Here is a 23,823-nt window from a genome sequence, read left to right on the forward strand (position 1 = left end):
CCTCCAGCCACCCGCATCATTAAAAACAGTAAATTGTGAGAACCGTAAATCAAGGCCACGTTCTGGAGGAGATCAAGCATCCAGTGATGTCAACAGGCTGTGATGTTTGACAAGCTAGGCCACTGTGGGGAGGTGTGTGTGTGGGGAGGGGGGCACTAGCCACAGTCCAGCTGCCTGAAAGCTGCCCGTGATTGCATAACTCAGAGAGAAGCTGCCAAACAGCAGAAGTGCTCATCAGAAGTGGCACTGTGAGTCTGTGTAGGGTAGGCCAGCTTGAGAAGGGAACCTGAATCTGATCCCAGACCGTGCAGACACACAGTGTGGTTTACTGCTCTTGAGCTAAGAGCTAAACAGGGGATCTAAACCTGTGAATGTAATGTTTTTGTTTTAGCATAAAGTGCTATGAACGCACACAGCAGCTGTGTTTTATTGAGCAGTATTTTTTAAGAGGGGTCTAGAGCTTTGGAGTGTGGTACTGGAGGTGTAAGTGGTGGAGGGGAGGTAATCACGACACCCCATCAGACTGCAGTGTGATGCCCACAATAATTCAACCAGTGCAGTTTAATGTAAGAGACTAAAAGAGGACTGAGTCTGAGAGCAGAGTGCGAGTGAGAGATGGTGTGCGTGTCCACGTTTTGCCAGCTAAACAGGAGCAGTCGAACACGATCAAAGTAAACAACAACATCCAGGGAAGCTCAGTGGAAGTGCTGTGCGTCAATAATTGATGCTGAAATTAGATTTGACGGGGCCAAACACCTGCCTCTGTTGAGCTGGACCCGCACCAGATTCCAGCCTATAAACAGAAAACTTGGCAGCAGCAGGTTCTAAACTCCCAAAACACTAAAGAAATCAGAGGAGAGGGGCTGAAACCAGGTGGATCCATCGTGATATTCACGGCACACTTGAAAGTCAGGGAAGAAAAGAAAAACAGTGAACGTGAACAGACTTTAACAACTTTTTTATTAACTGTTTAGAATACACCATGGTAAAGCATTTTGGATTTCTCACTTGTAGACTCTTTAGGCATCCAGTGCCGGATTCAACAGCACCGCTCGATCACCTACGTTCTCCAGCCCTCTGATCTGACTGCTGCTGCTCTACCTGCGATGGACACAGATGTGCACGGCGATCAAACCGAACAGTTAAAAAGGTAAAGGAAGTCGGTGCAGAGGGCGGAGAACGGGTTCGGGGGCAGGCGGACCTTTCTCACTCCCACTGCGACAAACAGGAAGCCAAATAAATACACAAGTCTCAGTTTCTTTAGCGCTCCCCACCGAGCAGCAGGACACACGCTACACATACAGTTCTCATGCTTACAACTTTCACACGTGTTACTGGTGTCTGTGTTTCCATGTGTGTTTAAATGTGATCCTACATAAACTGTAGTTGTAGTAGATGTGATCAGATTGCACTCATGAGCAAAAAGATTGAGTTCTGTACAATTATCCAATATTAAAATTAAATTAAATCTTTCCAATAAATATTGGTCCTTTTTCATTGGTATACCAAGAATATCTTCCTGAGACTCTTTTAGACCCACAGATATGATTATTTATACCATAAATATCTTTTTTATTTCCTCTTTAGTCTTCCTTTTATCCGCCCTTTGATTTTCTCTCAATCTCTCTGGATGCAAAATAACGTTTTCATGCTACACTTACTTCAACCATCCCTCATCATACGGCCTGTGCCCTCACCTGTACCAAGACATACATAGTCAAGAGATTCCTCACTGCACCAGCACAGCGAAAAGACATGAGATCACGTGTCAGATGCAAACACACACCACTAGACAATGTTACAGTCAGATATACAGACAGCACTAGTGGCAGTTGCTACCACATTTACTGTAATTGACCTGAATGTATGCCCGTGCCTTGAAGTGATTATTCATGTGAGAGAAATGTGTGTGCGTTGTTTCGATGGCATACCCTAAAATAAATGTATACAAATGTTCCACTCACATGCTGACAAAGAAAAGTGTATAATAACAGTCTTACAGCCAAAAGATTTTTGAAAATACAAATGTTTATGGAAGCTTTTTTTGTGACGTTTCACAGTATCAACGGGGTTCTCTTCCTGGCTTTCTTAAAAGTCACCACATCGTAGCTCTCCAGCAGCTTCTAGCCAATTTCCAGTATGGCTTTGAGCTGCCAAGTTGTGGCAGACACACAAACAGACGCACACACACACACACACACACACACACACACACAAACAGTACCTTTATATGAGGAACCACAATTGCAAACATCCTCTGGCTTCATCCTCACCATTATCATTTATACTGGTCAATTATTGCTTTCATATACCAATATTGTTATACAAGAAGGAAAAGGGGAAATGTAACATCATTTTAGTCTTGCAGGGAAGCAGACCAAAAATTACCAATGTGTAATTTCCTAAACAAAAGTGAGTCTTCATGGGAAACAGAAAAACAACTCCTGAATTATCCACAAATGTGATGTAAGGCAGCAGAAGATGAACAGATGGACCTTCCTTCTTGAGATGTGTATAACAAGTCCTGCTTCCCTGTTTTTCTTTCAAGTCCTTTCAAGTCTTTAAGTCCTTTTGTGTCTATACATTAGAAACCGCATTATTAGCATCTCTGGCTTGACGGATGCCGTACAGCCACTTGATGACTCGAGCGTTCCTCTCGATGACCGAGATGCCGTAAGGGACCCGTTCGTTGGCTCTGGCGGGCCCATCCTCATCGTCGTCATCGTCTCCCCCTTCATCCCTCGCCCGGTCAGCCTCGTCCCCGCACTCCGAGCTTGGTGTGCTGACGCTGCGAAGCTTGGAGACAGACACAATGTCCGAGTTGGCTCTTGTGAAGCACTCCACGCCACCCATCCCCTCCACCTCCTCTGGGTCCAGCCCACAGTAGTTGAAGAAACGCTCCAGGTCAGCTGTTGCACGAGAGTAGCGGTCACTCAGGTCCGACTTGGAGCGATGCAGAGATGGGTGCTTACGACCAGACCCCCTGGAGCTGGCATTTGATATACGGGTGAAAGCAGGGGAAGCTGGAGGGATCATGCCCGCTCGGACCAACATAGGACTGGGTGGCAGGTAGGCTGGAGGGGATGGCAGAGTTTGCGAGGGAGTTGTGAGCTGGGGGTGTGATTGGGGTTGTATCTGAGAGGAAGGGGGTGGTGGTGGAGGAGGGACCTGTGGGTGTGCAACTTGCCCCTGGGCAGTCTGTCTGGGCCTGAGCAGAGGCTGCAGCTGGGCCCTTTGCGGCTTCCGTATTTCAGCCTGAGGCCGAACATCCACCCTGCGCACAGTCACTGAGTTAGGAGAACTATAGGGCGCTGGAACCCCAATGCGGGGTGTCCGTGCGGGGACAGGGGGTGGACGGTGTGCGAGTTCAGTGGCAGGGGCTCGGAGGTTATTAATGAGCGGTGAGGAAGTGCAGGAGGAGGTGGATGACGAGTTAATGGTGCCTTGATTCAATGGTTTGAGGTTGTTGAGGAGTCGGTTGCTCCTCTCCTGTTCTGCTGACAGACTACTGCCGATGCTCTTAGCTCCAGATGAAGGAGACGAGGAGGAAGGGGAGGTAGAGGAAGAGGACTGAGAAGAGGGCAATGGTCCATCACATACATCATTGATTAGATTATTAAGAATATCCAAGTTAAGAGCAGGTCCTCTTCTCACTCCTAGTACCTCTCTCCCCCCTCCACTCTCCACATCCGCTGGGCAGCGGGGAACTTTGCGGGCTGGAGGAGTGCTGATCTGGCACTGGAGCATCATCCCTGGAGGAACGAGGGGCTTACGGATGATTGGTGGTTTGATGGGGGCCTGGCGGGTGAGGGCCACCTGCTGGCTCTTAACATATTTGGCCTTGTCTGCCTCCAGGCGCTCTACTGCACTCAGTTTACGAACCCCAGGCTCAGCCTGGCGACGGAAGTAGTCTGGACCCTTGTTAAGTATCCTGAAGGGCATTGCAGAGGTGAAGGGAGCTCCGGTCAGACGACCGTCTGACGGCCGCAGGGTCTCCACCGGCATCCTGGAAGAACTAACAGAGAGAAAGACTTCCTGTCAGTCACAAGATTTTGGAAATGGTGCAAACTATGTGCACAGAAAAAAACAGGGGAGGAGGAGAGTAGAGTTCACTTCCCTGTATTTATTGTGTTCAGGGTTTTATAGCTCACAAGCATGTGCAGTGTAAACTACAAGAACTGAGGAGATATGGGTGAGAGTGGGGCTTTAATGGCCCATGCACCTTTTAGAGGTCCCACATGTCCTCTCTAAGCTTAAAAAATAGCTCTTTTGTATTCTCTATTCTTCCCACTCTACTCCCCCTCCTCCAACACTCACCCCCAGAACCCCCTTTAACTTCCTTACCGGTCTCTGTGCTACTGCTCTCACTTCTCTCCTCTCCGTCAACCGTCTGGCTCTTTTATCCTTTCTTTTTCCCAGTCCAGGCTCAGTGAGAGGCTTCTTGTGGGACTGGGTTAGTCTGGTTCAAATTCCACATCAGGCCTGGTCAGAGCACCTCTATTAGCTCAGCAGTGACCCAAAAGTGGATTAGGCTGCAGATCGGGGTCACCCGTCAACCACAGTGCAGCCGATTGGAGCGCTTTATCCAAAATGCAGCTCTGGCAGATCAGCTGGCAATGATAACAGCAACACAGCAGCTTTTACGATCCCTTTCACAGCCTCCGTCCAACTCGTGTGTTCAGCCCCTGTCAATCCATCCAGCTGTGATCGTACACAAGCGCCCAGCAGACAACTCAGCTGGGGAGCCCCACAGTCCTGGAGGGGGTTAAAAAGAGATAAAGTCCACGTCAGATAACGGTAGAGTGCTTCGCTTTCCACGTCGCCTCATAAACAAAAGCTTCCACACACACATACATTCTCTCCGTCTCCCCCGCTCTCTCTCTCTCTCTCTCACACACTCACACACACACACACACTTCTCCAGCTGACAGGCAGAGACTCTCTTCAACACTGAAGTGAAGCAGACGGGACAAGCTTTAATACAGAGTGTGGCTCCTCCCAGCCGGCCAATCACACGTCAGGCGAGAGGCCTCTGTGGGGCACTGGGGGGCGGAGCGGTAGACAGGAGGTGTGCTCGCATTGGTCCACCTCGATAGAGACTCTGACCAATTGGCCCCCCTCCCCCCTCCGAACACAACAAAACACTAAGGGAGGGTTTTCATTCAAATGAAAATTCTTTGAAAGGGAGAAAAAAGGGTGGCGGGGGGAGAGAAGTGGACAACGGGCAAAACAGCTGCAATTTATTTTGTTCTTTTACATTGACTTGCATCAAGCTCAGTAGGGGGCTATGAAAACATTGTGAATAACACAGAAAGCCTGCCAGTCATAGTAGAGACAAAGTATAACAACAGAGAAACAGTAAACAATGGAGGATTATCTTCTTCTGAGTCTAATTCTGCTTTAATTTGTGTTTTAACCATTTAGCTGGTGCTGGTGTCTAAAAACCTGCCTAAGTTTTCCCCCTTTCTACTCTTTAGCACCCAATTACTGTTTCAGCAGCTCAAAGCACCGCTGATGCACACACTATTTTCCTGTGTTTCTCTAATTTTAATACCCCAGAAAAACAATCCTCCACCCCCACCCCCACCCCCTGCACTCTTCACTCCTCCACTCCTCATCTATTACAGCACTATACTCCAGGGTTACATCACACCCTCTTTGCAGTTTCTCTCCCTCCTCCTCCTTCTCCTCCTCACCTCCACCTTGAACATATCTACCCAATCTATCCACACATTTTTAATTAGTCTTTTTATAACCCTCTTACTTTCCTATCTCTCTCTCAACATGTGACCTTGTTTCTCCCACATTATGTTGCTCTCATCCCCAAACAGCAGACAGAGCAAAAACAACCATGACATCTTATACTTGGACACACTTGCTTTCAGATACTTCAGGAGCTTTGAAAACCCTGAGAAATGCGCACACACATAGTCACACGCTTCGCTTTCATCTTAACCGTGTGACAAACCAAAGAGTCTAAAATAGTCCAGATTAAATTAAAAACCATTTGCATCACAGAAAATAATGATCCACAAACACCACGCTACCAAAAGCCTTTAGGCAAATCCCTTAGGACTGCATTCAGAGGGATGGAGTAAAAATGCTATTATGGAAATACTGAACGCTCCAAGTGAGAAGAAAATTTCACAACTTATAGGCAAAAAAGAAGAATTGTTCAGTTAGTTTCAGTTGGAGAAAGAGGAAGAAACTCTAGATAAGATGTAGACGAGATAATGACGTCATCCCATATGAGATTCATGGCCTTTCAAAAAAGGGGGAGACAGACACACCTGTCTTTGTTACTCCATGAATTTAGTATGTTGCTCACCAAAACCTACATTATCCACAATGCAAAAGGTCCTTTTGACACACAAATGAATGTGTGTGGTGTTTCTGTCAACAAGCCCCTGCACAACGCTAGTGCCCAACCTGAGTAAAAACTTTAGGATCAATATAGTATCGGTAGAGAACAACTAAACACATTGAGATCATATTAACTAAAGTAAGCCTTGGCATTTAAGCAATATATGTCTGTACAATGTGTATGCATTTGTTTTTCCATTCATTTTTGATGATGGAGTGTATTTGAGTGATCCCTCCTGTTCCAAAACAATCTTTTCTTGTAAATCTCCTAAAGAGAGGACCTACACCCTTCCATAACAGATCTTCAATGACATCGGCAAACACCAGGAAAAAAAAAGGACACAAAAATAGCTATAGGTAATTACATACATTGTTGTTTATGTATCCATTCATTGAAACTCATGATAAAGATGTTTTTACCAGAAACAAAGAAGACAAATGTTTGGTCACAGAAACCTCATCCACCTCTGGTTTAGTATGCTGTGTCATTACCCTCACAGGCCTCTCCTGGGAGAAAAAAAACATCCTTTTGGTCCAAATTTAGACCCTTTTCATGTCCACAAAAAGGCCAATGTCTTAGATAGGCTGGATTTAGTCATTTGGAAGTGGCAAAAATACTTTGACAGATGTTTCAATTCATTGTTTTATGGTTTAAAAAGAAGACACGTACCGTCCTGGCTTCCTCCGTCTCGTCTTAACAGCATATCATAATGTAATTTAAAGGCTCAGTCCCTGTTTGTTTATATACCTCTATGACACAATCTTTACTGTAGTCACAATCGTCAATTGTTCTGGGAATTTATGAGTTACCACTATACACACTATAAAACACAAGGCAAGGTTTTAACAGCAAGGCAAGAGTTGTGTGCCTGCAAACACACACACACACACACACACACACAAAACATCCCCGTCACACCCACGTAAACCCATTTCAGCTGATAATTCTAATCCCACGACCCACTCATTATTCAGTCTCTTTGTTACCTGCTGGAGGTGGAGAACTGAAGAGAAATAGTTAGAACTAATAACAATAATTACTGATGGTGCAAGGGTCCAATAATAAAGAACAAAAGGACTTAAACTGTCAAATGAAAGCTGCTAAATTAGTTTGCACTTTATGGAGATCAGATTTTGAAGTTACATTCCTTCGTTTAGAAAGTCCATCTACAAATGCAAATACTGTCAGCCAGGATAGTCCCCCGTTCCTAAAACCAGCCCCTATTGTCATTTAAATCCTCAGTGTACATGGTCGGACAGCTAAAAGCCTGTTAAAGCTCTGGCTGCCATACAACAAGGTGTTAATGGATCAAACATCAACAGTCAATGGATCTGTGTGTGTATGTAGATTTCTCGTTAGAAGAAAACGGTCGGTCTTGTTTTTGTTTTTTTTTTAAACTTTCCATCTTTTGCTTTCCATTCATGTTCTGTTCTGCAGTTACACAAACAGCTGATGTCTCCAAACAGCGACAAGCGAACCACAGGCACCAACCGCAGCGTCAGACCAAGGAATGATATTTCTTCCCCGGGTCGATTATCAGAAAACTATGCTAACCACTGTGTTGTTATGAATCTGACTGCTTTTACATTTGGCTTTCCAACCATCATATTAGTGGGTAATGATACGGCTTACGATGTCTGCTATATGTGTTTGAGGGATTGTTTCTCGAACACAATATGTTACAAACAAAGAAGGAGAAGTAGAGAAGAAATGCATGTTTTTAATTCTGTTTCAATGACCAGTGATGTCTGATAGAGTGGCAGAAGAGATGACTAGCTGGACTACGGTCAGCTAACAAACATGAGCTCCAATCACTAATTACAGGAAGAGACTATTACTGAGGGAAATAAGACCAACCAATATTTTCTAGTAGAAAACACGTGAGGAAGTGGCCTTTCATGGAAGAGGGAGGAAACACGGGCTATATCTGATGATTTTTAAACTTTTCTTCCAAGAAAATGTCCCGAGACATCACAAAAAAAAAAAAAAAAAAAAAAAAACAGGAAGATGCAGCACTCAGACAGTCCACAAACTGTGGGACAGGATCCACGTGCATTTGTGTGTGTATTCTTTGACGCCAGCTGGCTTGTCATATCGCTGTGGCCTTGGTCCCAGCGGACAATGACCCTAGACTGTATAGAAAACAAAACCCCACCTACATATATGTCACCAGAAATCTCCTCCTGTCCAAACTCAGAAAAAGAAAAACAACTTTTTCTTTCAGTGACTACAAGAATATCCTATGCTGGAGGTGACTGACTCAGGCACAACACAACTACGCATTAACAAGTGAGTATCTTCATTATCCTTTGAATGAGTCACCCGTACTCTAAAGACCAGAGAGAAAGAAAACCTGGGATTTTGCAGCCAGTTAGTCAGCAGTGAATTTTCAGGTTCATCGCTCACTGGAGGGATGAGCAGGAAGCTGTGACGCATTTCACAACAGGAAGTGTGTGAGAAAGACAAAAACAAACAAACATGCTCGGCCAGTGTGTTTGCTTCTGACTGTGTGTGTGACCATCAGGTCGACCCTGTCTTACAGTGACCTTGGACCATCTATTTCTGGACTTGAGTCTTTGCCATGATGCCTCAGTGTACTTCAAACCACTGTAGAGGAATCACACAATGCTTTTATTGAGAAATAGTAACAGAAACAGAAACAACAAAACAAACTTAACTATAAAAAAAGTATAAAATCTTTTTGAAAACTCAAGGATCACAGACACAATTTGACATGAAATTATACATGACATGTACATGCATTTAACGTTTTCTTTACCGTCTTCTACCTCCTGTCTACAACAAATTATTATTGTTGGATACACACTGTAAGAGAATAACCTCAACAGAGATTCAGTGTCCTACGCAATTACAGATTGCCTCATTACTACTAGTTTTAACAAGACTCAAGCAGAATATATACTCTGCCCAACCTGCATGACAAATGGCATCAGAAACACCCTAACCCCCCACTGAAACTGCCATGTAATCAAGTCATCTGCAATGTCACTGGAGCAAGGAACCGAGGTACAGTGAAACTGAACTAAATACTGCAGCACCTTTCTGTAACGTCTCCACTGACAAACTCGTCTCTTCAGCGTTAAGTGAATCAGTTAAGCATATTCCTGTTGTACTGCTTTAATGATTTTCAATTGTGTTTAAGCTCATGGGAAAGAGGCCACAACCTGTTTATAAACATATCAGATTATGTGTGTGCAACACATGCCCCGGCCCATCACCCTACTGGGACACAGGCTTCAGTTTTTAAGTCAATAACAACCTTAAACCAAGAGTTCAAAAGGTTATCAGCCACTCCCCCTCAGGGCTGATTTAGGAAGCTCCAAAGAAAGCTAATGAAGACAGAGAGGCGAGCACCACAGCACCAGAGCTCTCAGGATTCAACCCTTAATGCACTGGCTTCACCAGACAGTGCTGTGCAGCATCAGCTGTGACAACACTGCTCATTTCCTACAAAAAATAAAAAGAAACAGCCCTTGGCTGGATAAAGAACCCGACTGGCATGCATGACTGAAGTGTCTGGACTACACCGTTATGTAACCGTTATATACACTTGGGTCTAGTCAACTGTAAAAACAACCATCGGGTCTTATGTATATAGTTATTATAGCATCCAGCTCCTTCTTTGAATGGCTCTCCCAAATTAAAGCCCCTTCTGCACCTCTGCTCACCCCTGTCTGCTTCTGTGTCCCCAGGAAACACACACATCCATGCACAATTGCACCCACGGGTGTGGAGGGGTCCAGTGCATATGTCCATGTGTGTAGCTTTCCACCCATGGATGTCAACATCCTCATTATCTGTGTGTGCGTGTGTGTGTTTATGTCACATTAAGAGCTTTGACTGACTAAGTAATCAGTGGTGAGCAGGTGTCTTCCCCCAGGAAAACTGAACCCAGCAGCGAATACAAACATAACATCTGTCATTTGTAAGACAATATAAGAAAAAAAAAGATTTATATGCATTTTAAATGTAAACTATAATAAAATACAACAGTTTCACATTGCCATTGTCCAAACTGATGCAATTTAGACAGCTACTACTCAAAAACAATCAATGGATGTCAATGAATGTCCAGTGCCAGTGTCACCTTTGTAATGTTTGTGTGGAACACTTCACTCCAGAATTAGCAAAATGGAAAAGAAAATGATGCTGCACTTTGTCAGGGAACAAGCCAACCCTAAGTTTTAGATTCTGTTTTATGTCAGATGTAATAATTCTGACATTTGGAGATTATTTTTCTCAATTGGATAACCAACATGCAGGATTACAACTGCTCTGATTTACAATGCACGTGGAGCGTTTCTGCAATGCTGAACCTCTAGAGGGTGAAATAACTCTGATCCAGCACAGAATTTCTGCTGATCATAGGAAATGTTATGATACTCCTGAAACCGATCTGCAGATCTAGTTTTGGAAGATAAAGGTATGTATACGTGTGTCTGGGTCACTGCTCAGGTCATTTCTTCTTAGATTGCAGCTTGAGCTAACCTGTTAGGACACACACATACCTGGGGATATACAGTGGCAAGAAAAAGTATGTGAACCCTTTGGAATTTCATGGTTTTCTGCATTAATTTGTCCTAACACATCATCTGATGATCTAAGTCAAGAGTATTAACAAAAATAATGAGCCTAAAATAATCTAATAAATCTGATATATCATGTCTTTATTGAGAACAACCATAAAACCCTCAGTGATAGTGGAAAAATTATTTCAACCCTTAGAATTAATAACCGGCTGGTGCTTCCTGTAGCTGTGGATCAGACCGGGCCGTTGTTTGCCAATTCCAATGATGCCTTTAAATCTTTGGCTGTCACTCAGGGTTGTTTCTTTACCTCATTGATGAGTGTTTGTTGTGCTCTTGGGGTCATTTTGACTGGCCGCCCACTTCTTGGTAGAGTAGCAACAGTCCCAACGTGTCTCCATTTGTATGATTTGTATACCTAACTGTAGTCTTTGACATCACTTTGTAACCCTTTCCAGCCTTATGTAAATCACTTTTCTCCTTTTGGTGAGGCATTGCTTACATAAGTGTATTCTTCTTATGCGCTGCAAAGCTTAAAAAGTTAGAGTGTATTTTGTCAGTCTAATTAGCTCTAGTCCACAGCTCCAAACTAATTTTCTTTATTTATGCTAACACCTTATTCCAATTAGGTTTTTTGAGGACAAGGGTTCACATACTTTATCTATACACTATGAGGTTTTTAATGGTTGTTCTAAATAAAGACATGAATGATTAGAATTTGTTTTGTGTTATTACTTTAGGCACATTATATTTGACTTAGATGAAGATCAGATCATGTTTTATGATAAATGAATGCAGAAAACCATGAAATTCCAAAAAGGTTCACATAATTTTTCTTGCCACTGTACAAGTAAGTAAGTAAGTAAGTAAGTAAGTAAGTAAGTAAGTAAGTAAGGCAATGACAACTGAATATTAAAAAAGACACACAGCTGCATGAAACACACACATGCACAGCTCAGTGCTGCAATAGCAGAGCCTGAAGGCAACAAAAAATGTGAGGAGAGAGAAGATACCCCCACTTTAATGTGATGATGAACACATTCCAGCGAAATGCAGGCGGGGACACAATCACATACTGCTGTCCTCCTTTAGCTAAAGCCAACACACACACACACACACACATGCTGGTGGGAGGGAGAGTGGTCACTGGAGTCGCCTCAATGGCTAGGCCTCACTGTTGGCTTGGATACAGGAAGTATTTTACTCACACATACCGTTGGTTACACTCACAAGAACAAGTACATATTGTCACACACAGCACTTATTCTCCAACCGTTTATAATCCCTGATTACCTCCCCACTGACAGAGAGAAGTGCTGAAAGTCTGGAGTGTGGCGAAAAAGGCGAGTTTCTGTTTGTCTTAGCCAACAGCCTGAGGTTATACACCCTCAACATATGCACACAAGTAAAGCCACCTGAGAAAGGAGGGACAGATAAGGTCATCACAATTTGTCAGATCATTGACCATTATATAGTCTGAGATAAACTGAGGCACCTCTGGCACAATGACACCGTCTGTTTCTACCTGAAATAAAAAGCCCCTATTAAACTTGTTGTAAGTACAATCCATGCACTCTACCAGCATGCCGCGCAGCCTCTCACCACGTTACAGCTGACAGAGCTGAGAGAATGTAAATTATCCTGGAGCAGAGTTGCCAAATGTTATAATCAAGATTTTTTTTTGTGTGTGTGTGTGTTTTTTTTAAGAAGGAAGCACAGACACAGGAAACTGAAAGAGACAATAGCTGCATCTATTATAATTTATGTTTTCATTTGCTCAGTATGGTAAAACAAAGAGTCACACTAAAGACATCAGGCTTGTCCTCTTGCCACCATCCTAGGTTTTAGGTATTACCAATGAAGAAGTGAAGATATTTTCATTAAAAAAATAAAAAGTTAAAAAGTTAGGGTTACAGTCTCTACATACCCTCCAAGCCCTCCCCCGTTTTAGTACATAAACACAGCCCCATGTCTACACACTGTAGGCACACTGATATCTGACAGACAGTAAAGTTTACTTACATGATGTGTATAGGATCACAGGAGGAATTAGAAAGCAACTTCAAATCACCAGAGTCCCAAAGTGGCACTAAAAGAAGCAGGTAGGAGCTCGGAGTCAGCACGGCTGCTTTCAGCTGCTACCAGCGTCTGTATGTGTTGAGCCAAATGAACACTAACCTGAGCGTCTCTCTGCTCCTAAGGTAATGTGCTCCTCTTATTCTCCTCCCACTGCAGAGGAAGACACCTCCCTCTCTGTCTAAAAGCAGGAAAAGAGTTGGGTGAGCAAGAAGCCAGCGCTTTTTCTGGCAGTTACGTGGTCTTCCTGACACTTTCTCAATAGCTAGACATTGTTGTGAAGTGCTATTTCCATTACCTTTTACAGTGGCACCGGTAGTGCAGGAAATAGAAAAGTTATTTATGTTTTTTGTGCTGGTGCAGTGGTGCATGGGAAGGATAAAGTCTCCACAAAAACAAAACAAAACAAAAAATCACAATCAATAAAGGCACATAGAGATCAGCTATCAATTAAACAATTAAAACTAGTGCTGTAAAGTGCTTTGTTGACAAATACTTTCCTTTTTTTTTTTTTTAATTGAAGTGCTTTTGATGAAAATATAAAATGCATCCCTTGTGTCTTGATCAGGATTTTTTTCTCTGAAAACGACCAGGCAGCAAGTGTAGCAGAAAAGACTTCCATTAAAAAACGTGTCCTTGTAGAGTTCACAATTTCGATATCACTTCCTTTGAATACAGCATGACCAGATAGATTACTACATTAAGCAAAATTAAATGATTATTAATTTATAAAAAATGTTAATTTACCATTTATTACTTATTTTATTTGATCTGCAGCTCTACAAATTATTTTACAAAACATTATTAGACTATTAAGGTCGGTTTACCTTCTGATTGATCAAATAAACCACTATAATTTTCTATAAATAATATCAGATACAATATACATAGACCAGCACTGTGGGAAAAACACCCCTTAAACTTTATTCTGATTTATTTAGGTGGGAACCCTGCATTGACAGAACTGGGTTACACACCTGTGTGCTAAGGGGAAAAAGTAAACAAAGCGAACTTCTCATTCTGCTTCTCTGTTTTCATTTTTACTGAACTATTTCTCTGTACAAACAATTGCAGTACTATACATAGAAGTCAAAAAACTTTCACATCAATCCCCTGTCTTTGATGAACTTGACCTTTTCACCACAGGGTGGACGTATGAAACGCCTATAAATACATTTACATCATCCAAACCAACTCTTTTCAAGTTTAACACAGGATAAAAGGTTTACACTCTGCCATCACATCTTTTACAGAAATATAACTCACAACAAACAACGAGAAAGTCAGGATGGGAAGTGGGATAATGACTGGTGAGTGAAAAACAAGGAATATCATTATGACAGGTGTGGTTAGTGATATCCTGTCATTATAGACTATAAAACACTAGTTCACGAGATGCTCTAACTAATAGAGCAACATACTAGGAAGTTTGCTGGAATATTCATATACAAATCCACTTATTAGTGGCTTATTTTACTTACTGCACACCATGGCTGAGATGCCCTTCCTTCTTACAGTCCACACAGTGGTGCTTATTTAAAGGAGTCAGCAGGGCGGGGTGCACCCGACCAACCTCCCTGTGGTACAAGCACACCAAAAACACGTGTACACAGACCAATGCACAGATTCATGCACCCACACCCATGGTCTAAAGACAAGCACACACTCATGTGGTGGTCAGTTTATTCTTCAGAGGGAACAACGTGAATTGGATTTCCACTCAGACTCTGTACTGTAAACAGAAAGCAAGTGGTTCCTCTGAACTCCAAAACACATGAGCAACAAGAGTCAATGAGATATTGTCAAACTGATATTAACAAATATTTCACCAGGGTAAACAAATTCCAACACCTTCTCTACCTCCATTAACAGCATCAGTCACATTCATCATTTCCGTCATCCACTCCATTTCTCCACTTCTCTGCTTCTCAATTTTCTTCAAAAGTCCAGTCTTATGACCATTTTTTTTAAGGTTTTGTCTCAATCCTCTCTTTATATAACTTTCCTTCCTACTTCCTCCCCTCAGGGTACTTAAACATAATACCCTGTGAGTATCCCAGTCTCCAACTTTCATGAGAACACACATTTGCTTGGAGACACAGAGGAGGCAGGTGGATTAAGAGCATTAGTGCAAGTGTGTGGCGCCTTGTCATTTGGCTAAATACTCTGTCATCCATGATACAGAGACACATGCTCATTCCTTCAAACAATAATAAGTCTAAACTGACACTATTTCCCCAAAAACACAGCATTAACGCTTCTCACAATTTTCCTTTTTGATTCATCACTTGGTAATATCTTTTTATAGCAGCACTAAGAGGGTGAGGGGTGTTAGCTTACTTCAGCTGTAGCTCCTTTCTCTCATACCAAAATCAAAAGTACATAACACACACATTCATACACGCACATTCCACGAATGTAGGAACTCACCAAGCTAACATCTCACATTGCTGCTCATATTACACATGGGCATGCCCAAGCACGCCCTGTCTCTGTCACCCTGTGTCCTGGTTTGGTGCAGATACCAACTGCATTAAACTGGAATCAATCTTCTGGGAAAGTCAGGCTAAGCTGAGTGAGCAAAAATGATCACTATATGCTATTTAAACCATAGGGTAGTAAACAGATAAGCACACGCCGAGTTTCATACAAGAACATTTACGCAATTCAAAATGTCTTTTGTTTGTACGTATGCATCTTCCAAGTCGGGTTCACCTCTTTACTGCACAAACAGACTGCAGAATGCCACTGGTAAAGCGGAGGTGTTTGTTCCTGAACATCACAGAGAGTACACTGGATGGTCCAGAAGCTTCACCTGAGGCTCAATTCTCACATTTCTCAATTCATCTGATTGGGCAAAGTAAAAAACGAATGACATTGAGCATTTTTTGTGCTCCAAGTTTATATCAACTGGAGTTGTTTAGGACACTCCTGGTAAAAACATGAGACACAAGTGGAAAATACAAAACAATTACAAAAAGTCATCCTAGGCTACTAAAAAGCCCTTTCGTCTGATCTGGGTCAACTGATGGTTTGATCCGTTATGGCCCTAAGGCTGCCTGTTTGTCCCAGTCTGTGGAAAAGTTGCATTCACAAAAAATTCTATATAATAATTAGCAAAAAAAAAAAAAAAAACTGATAACATGAGTGGTTGCACATTACAAGACCCAAACAATTGTTAAGAACACATCTGCCAGTGACAACCAGAAAAAGTTGCATGTCTGTCCCGTGTCCATATATCTGCAAAAATTTGCAACTCATGTCATGACTTCAGCCATGTAAATGCAATTACTTTACAGATGGTAGACGACAGTTGAAATTCAAATGTTGAGGGATTTGTTATCAGTCGTGGTTACACTGACATTCAATGTATGTTGACTTTCTCATGCTCAAACATGTCGCAATACAGACAGAGCAAATATTTTTAGCCTGTTTAAATATTAAGAATTCTTTACAGTGACTCTTTCTGAAAAACAAACAGATAAACAGACCTTACTGCCTCATGGTACAAAAACACAGCCTGTAAAATGAAAGTATGCAAGTCAATATTTTGAAGAGCAGTGACATTTGCACCCTTTTCTGTTCTGTGAATGAACTTAATATCCCTGTCACTTCATCAAGGTGCATTTTACCTCAAGCTACCTTCACTGATCCTCTTGTCACAGTGCCAAATTCAGAGCAACCACAATCATATTGTATGAGGGCTGTTGATCTATACAACCACTGATTTTACCAATTTCTACACAGGCATCTATTACTTTAGTATCTCTGTACAGTACATTAACCTCAAAAATATGTTACTCACACCCACACTTATACTTTAATTCTTCTACTATAGAAGCCATCAGATCAACAAAAAGTGCATGTTAAGACTACAGTACAACTGAGAACAATGCCCTGACCTTATCATCTCAGTTCATTTGGAAAGCGAGACCCTCACGTGTAACTCTGCAGACAGTTTGCTGCTGTATAACGGTAGCTTTGTAAAGGCGATCCCAATGTGACACAGCAGTAAGGATATATAACATTCAGACGTGTTAAAGCCGTTTGTTTAAACTCTCTGCTTAGTAGGTCAATGGGTCCAGTAAGGAGGGGGCAGGGTAAATAATGGTGAACAAGAAACATGTTGCCAAATAGTGACCTTAAAAATAGCTTGAGGCTGTGACAACAGGCAAAGGTCCCTCTCACGTGCAGTGATGAAACTCAGCCTTTTGGGAATGAAACAGAAAGGAATGACAGATGATGAAAAAAGGCTGGCATTCAGACTGATGTCATGTGTTTTGAAGGGGTGGGGCAGATGGTGCACAATGGAGATCCTACAAAATTACAGGAGCGAACACACATGCAAATGCTGTTCCCTATTCACACAATCTGGGTGTGTAGGGATTCGTGTAGACAAAATGAGGAGCATACTTTGTGTCATATCAAAGACACACACATAGTGCATTTGTGTAGTCACGTCTGAGTCAGCTTTAACTGTCTGGTTCTCAGCCTCCAAGCCAATTACCATAAATGACTTATCTGTGTGTGGGGTGTTGGTATACAGTAAATAGCAAAACAGGTACAAAACCACATGGCAGACAACCAACATCCCAGTTAAGTGGATAAAGACACAACTGGTGTATTGTAAAACACAGAATCACGTGATGCTACCCGAAACATGTTTATTTACGTGTGGAGGCCTGAAGTGTCAACTGCACTGAAAACAAAATGATAAATGATGTTTTGCTTGGTCCCATCATCATGCAAGCACCTCTCCAGCTCGCAACTTCGATCATTCACACAAGACGAATGATTTGCATGTGAGGAATCAGCATGTGAGTCCTGATCTGCTGACATCCAGAGTTCAGTAGAGACACAGCGGGCCGAGACAAGGAGTCACACTGACCTCATTCCTCAGGGGGAAACTGGTCCAAACTGGGAGCACCCAAGGGCCAATGACTGAAGGGCTCTCCAGCCACATGACTCTTACTGTCTAGGATATTTGGGCCAGAGAGGGCTTAACCTAATGTGAAACCAGCAGAGATACAAATGTCTCTTTAGAAGTGAGGCATCCCATTTTCAAGCATGTTTTTCTATGCTGATGCAGAATAAGAAAATACTGAAGCCAAATTATCCATAAAGGCTAATACCTAGTCATGCCTTTAAATTTTAAACTCTTAATTTTCTATTTCAAACATGATAATGTGTAGTTCCCAACATTTTGTTTACGAAATCTCATCTAATACATGCATAATGCATGTTTTCTGCAGGTAAAATTACAAATGTAGCATCCATCATTTATTGCATTTTTTAATTACAATGCAATAAATGATAAGGTAGCAGTTTCTCAAGTGAGAAAGTGAGGACCATCATCACTTTAACACAAACTGTACAACACAGATTGTGTTTTGTTAGGTAATAATTCACTGATTTAGATAAATTTGTTGTGCCTTGTGTGTTTTAATTTGATATTTCAAACTGAGACTGTTTCATGGCAAATTCCCAAGCTGCCCCTGAGAGACACCACAGAAAGACAGATAGGGAAAAAACACAGAGACAAGCAACACTTTGCACAGTCAGCGAAACTCTGCAACAGTGTGACAGCAGTCAGACAGCAAGTGTGAGAATTTGAGCCATGCAGCTCCATGTGACATGAAGAATATCACCAAGCAATAAGGGCTGTGTGTGCTTTCCTGCTTTCCTGTAATATCTACACACAACACTTCAACCTAACTCTCCCAGTGTTGAACCTCAGAAAACCCAGAAAAAGCACTGTGTTCTCAAAAATCTTGTTTTAGATGTTTAAAATTGATAAATGCCCTACACTGTGCAAAGAAAAATAAAACTAATTTTCCTATGTTGTTCTTCAACAATGATGTTGACAAAAAATGTTAAAAGCCACAGTTAGTGGAGCATTATATAGCCATGGTTACAGTATTATTTGCAGGCTATTCATTGTGATGGATGGTATGTAGGTTTTGGTAGGAAAAATAAAATATATTTTCTAACTAATCACAGGCTTGCAAGGCAAGCATTACTTGCAGTGGTTAGTTACTCTATTTTGCATGTCATCCCAGCAGGCTGATGTAACAGAGGAGATTAAATGTTCCAGCAGTCTGTCTCTGTGTCAACTCTGTTAAGTACAAACTTTAATATTACCACCACTGACATCTACCATAGTCCTTAATTACAAAGGATACCCTCATTTTTTCCCAGGCGAGCTAAATTCCCAACGAGGCACCAGCACAACAACAAAAATTATGAAGAACAAAGAACAGAGCAGACACTGCACTAAACGTTTATGTTTGCCACAAAATAATTATTCTCAAATTTTTCAGAAAATCACAAACCACAAATATTCAATAGTACCTCATTAGAGGCTTTGGTAGTTGCTATGAAGTCAACACGTCAACACGTGCTCAGGGTTGAGCAACAAAAAAAATATTTCTGATTTCTTAATCAAATTCTTTGTAGTTTTGTATTTAAAATTTAAGAAAATGAGCTCCCACATTTTATGGTGAAGGATTAAAATGTCCTGTTTTGTTCAATAAATCGTTCAAAGCCCAAAGATATTCAATTTACAGTTATATAAAACAGAAGAAGCTTTTACCAGCAATTCGTCACACTGGAGAAGCTGGAACAAGCAAATATCTGTCTTTGATACCACTAATGTAAAAGTACACCCCCTGGACTGAAAACTGGTGGGTTGTGGTGGTTCTGTGGCTTAAGTTAAAAACCCTATAAGCTTCTTTCCAGACACCAACCACTCATACTCTTCCTCCCATTTGATGTTTTCCCTTGTCTTCATGAAGGAAGCAAGGTCTCTGCGGATTCTCCAAAAGAGAAATGTACACAGCAGTCCTGCACTACTGCTATGAACTGTTATTAACATTAAATAGAAGCTTTTTCAGTCCCAGCAAGAGTCAGAAGAGTGTTTTTTTTGTTTTTTCCCCAGATGAATAATCACTCACTGAGGGACCCATAAAAAGTGACTTTTCCAGGCTGCAGGATGCACATTCCTGGCCTGGGAATGATTAAGAATGGAAATTACAAGGTGGGGTTTGTTGATGCTGCCCAAGAGGTGAACAGCTTTTGCAAGCGAGTTACACTCCCAGTGAATATCAGCCAATTATTAAACCAACATACTTTATTCAATCAGCTTTTTTCAATGTATAGTTCACTATATATTAAGGTGACAACAGGGGCCAGTGGTTCAACAGAATGTCTTTCAAATTTGGAAATTTCCCCACTGTGGGACGAATAAAGGTTTATCTCTTATCTTATCTTCAAGCAAAGGAGTCAGGGTCATAATGGGAATTCTGGTAACCTGATAATAGGAGAGGAGAAAATTTTCCCTACAGAATGTGATGATGTATCACCCATGAAATATGTATCCCCCCATTTAGTCATCTGCACAAGCATCATGATTTTTATGCCGACTCCGGTTTTTACCTGCTGACTCACTTAGGAGCATACTGTATGCAGCCAGGCCAATACAGGAAGGGACACATGATTCAACACCAGTACATTTCAGGCCTTAACTTCCTGTTGATGGAGAAAAGGGAACTGCTCTCCTCTCCCTGGTGAAAGCCTGGGTGTAAATACAACAACAGCCAAGCAGTGTGAAGCTTTGCGTGACCTTTAAACCAGACTAGAGTCACTCATATCCTCCAGTAGTCAAGAAGACTTCCTCTTCTTATGCAACAAGCATCGTGTTACCTCACAACGTTTTCCATTGTTCTGGGAATCAAAGACCATAACTAGGATGCTAGAATAGGGCTGGTTTCACCAACATCACCTCTCCAGGAGGATACTCTCTGCAGATTACAGAGGAATTGAGGTGGACGACACATTCATTACAGACTAAATTGGACAGGGGCATTGTAGAGAACAACAGTTTTGCAAAACATGTCAACAGCCATGTTGTAAATCTTAGGACAATACAGCCCCAGATTGAGGCCCTCAATGAGGACAAAAAGGATACCATTGGTTTTTTTGACATTGATTGGCCAATAAAAAACACTGAAGACTAAGTTATAAATATATGAGTAAAAATATCATCACTTATCATCATCATCATCACACTTATCTGATGCAGGATAAAAAAATATTTTTAACTTGGTTCCAGAATTGTGTTTGCTCCTTTTTAGCTGAGCCCTGCCGCCATCTTTGTTTTGATTCGGAGAGATTTGTCTTTTTAACGTCCAGTGGGCTGCTTATGTTATCATTAAGATGGTTTATATGGGGTTTGAGGGTTATAGCGATATCTTTACAGCTGTAAGTGTTTGTAAATGAGCTCCTGGGGTCATTTACATCTCTAGTCAATTAACATTTGGGGTAACTGATGGTTAAATCTGTGAACCTATTGTATGCTAATACATAGGGGGCACACAATGACAACGGCAAGAAGAAGATAATTTCCTGTGGTGCCAACTTGATAGAGAACCAAAGATTAAAGCCATGTTAACAGAGTCAGAAACATTTAATTAACCAACTGTAAGGGGACCTGATTTTTATTTTAACCCGGGCTAACTAACGACCTTTAAGCTAGGGGTTAACGTGAGGGCAAAGGTCTTCACCCAGATGCGCCATGTACTGTTCAACATGACCACCTTTGTTAGAAAAGACCCACTTACCTGTGTCCACGGGTCCTTGTTTTACAAGTGAAGATGGTAATCTAACATTTATATCGTCTAATATATAAGAAAACAGGTACTTTTCGTCCACGCTGACAGAGCTTATGACGACCGGCGGTTTCCACTTTCACAGAAACTTTCAACTATTGGCGCGGTTCATACCATCTGTAAAGTCCGAAGTTTGTGTAACAACCAAAGCTCTGTGTTGCACACTTGTGAAACCGATTACAACATTTATAAACATGAACAGATTAATCACTCCTCCTATAATCGACTCCTTATTTGCAAATAGCGGAATTCCCTTTACTTTATAGTTTACACATGAGATACGTTTGGAACCTCCCCCTAAAATGATCTCCATTTTGGTACGGTCGGGGTCCTCTCATTGGTCAGTCCGGGCCTTTTACACTTTTGGAGGACGCTGCGTGCCCGTTACCTTGGCAACTACGTCTTCTCGCGAGAATTAAAACCGGAAACGAAACACAAAACCATGTGTGATTTATTGGAATAACAGAAGACATCATTTATTGATTAGCCTTTACATTAACATGATTTTAAATAATGATCCATATCAAATGATTTAATATATTTGAAACAGTAGCCTCATGTGATATGTGCAACATTCAGCTGCACATACGATTAGATATAAGACATTTTTGTTTTGTGTTCTATTATTATTATTTATTACTATTATTTCAAGTTAAGATTTGATTGATTTAATAATTTGCCTTTTAAAAATACTTAGTATTTGCACAATTAAACAAGACAGAACTGTAAGAAAACTTACTGAGTATAAAGTTGTTGTTGATCCTAGCTTTCAAAATCTATTACTCTGTGACTTTTACATATGAATGGGGTCTGTAGCCTAACAGCATGAAATCTAATGGACTTGATCCTGATACTGGACAGGCCCTTTAACGAGGCAAAACAGGCAAGAGCACATAGGACGACAATCTATTTTTAGTCTGCACGTAAAACAAATCAGAAAATCTAAAACTCAGTGTTGAAAAATGATTAAAGTTAAAGCTCTACTGCAGTTATTTCAAAATAAAAGCACAAGCTGCCTCCTTCATGTTCTCCTCAAAGACAGGGGGCCACTGGAGGGGTTCGGGTTCAGCTAATGACAAAACAAGCTGGGGATGATCTAATGTTTTGGCAACAACCTGTTTTAATTAACTCATTCAGGATGACCTCAGCTTTAAGGAGATCCGAGTGTTTTTCCCCCCTCTGTGTCCACGTGCATACAGAGGAGAATGCAACACTTACCACTTTGTTCCCATGAGGATAATCGTTGTTTCCCTCTTTTCAGAAACCCAAGTATTTTTCCTCTGCACGTTTTTCTTTGCGGGAAGAGAAGAAACCAAACGAACGTCTGAATAAGTGCAGATAAGAGTGAGAGCGATGTCATGAGTGCCTGTCACATATCGCAGAGTTGCATGTGAGGTGATCGTAGTATAATCACATTGTATCTGTCATGAAGTGAGAATCTGTTGACATTTTGTTATATTTCTGGGAAATAAAAATGAAAACATGCAAACTGTGCATTACTCTTCATACTTTGATGCTATGTTCACGGCATTAGATCCATTCATTGGATTGGAAAACAGGACATGGCATGGCAGCAGAGGTATAAAGACAATCAAAGTCAAAGTAGTACACCAAGGTCTACTAAAAAAAAAACCTGTGGTACACACACTGTAAAATATTATCCATACAAGAAGCACTTATTTTAATCTGTCTGGAGGTTTTAGTGTGCTGCAACCCACAGTGTTGTATTTAGTAAAGACTGTGGGTGCAGAAAATAAAAAAGAAAGTTGGAATGAGGTTTAAAATTCAAAGCACCTGACCACCCCCCCACCCTCACTTTCTCCAATGCCCAACCACACAGCCCCTCTCCCCAGTTTCTCATTCCCCTCCAGTCCTTCAGCGTCAGGTCATGTTTAACAGACAGAAAGATGCATGAAAAGCTCCAACACACTGAAGCATCATCCAGTAAAAACCATTAAACCTTCAAAAGCCTTCAAACTCATTGATCTATGATACAAACCAGACTTCATGCTTTGTATTTTATATTCTCACCGCTACCTCAACCTGACACCTCACCAACACCCAATTAAGTGGCCTTTCAGGCCAAAAACAGCTGAGTTGATGGGGTGTGTTGTATCAAATACTGGTGAAAAGAAGAAACACAATCCGGACAGGCCTGTTTGAGAACTAG

The 23,823-nt window shown here is 41.6% G+C and overlaps 1 protein-coding gene across 2 annotated transcripts; it reads right to left on the bottom strand.

Annotated features, from left to right (window-relative positions):
- Window positions 1-942: 942 nt before the first annotated feature.
- Window positions 943-21,708, bottom strand: wu:fa11c10 (protein FAM110A). Of its 2 annotated transcripts, none has more exons than XM_026368246.1 (3): window positions 21,606-21,708; window positions 4,345-4,755; window positions 943-4,015 (listed from the first exon to the last, which is right to left on the bottom strand). In XM_026368246.1, exon 3 carries the CDS (start codon window positions 4,003-4,005, stop codon window positions 2,578-2,580), a length of 1,428 nt encoding a protein of 475 aa, XP_026224031.1. In that variant the 5' UTR covers window positions 4,006-4,015; window positions 4,345-4,755; window positions 21,606-21,708; the 3' UTR covers window positions 943-2,577. The 2 variants fall into 2 exon arrangements, with proteins under 2 accessions (XP_026224031.1, XP_026224030.1); XM_026368245.1 differs by lacking the exon at window positions 21,606-21,708 and adding an exon at window positions 12,934-13,101.
- Between the last annotated feature and the right edge of the window lie 2,115 nt (window positions 21,709-23,823).

The sequence above is a fragment of the Anabas testudineus genome, chromosome 7 (genome assembly GCF_900324465.2).
Source record: "Anabas testudineus chromosome 7, fAnaTes1.2, whole genome shotgun sequence".
In the NCBI taxonomy this organism is placed as follows: Eukaryota; Metazoa; Chordata; class Actinopteri; order Anabantiformes; family Anabantidae; genus Anabas; species Anabas testudineus.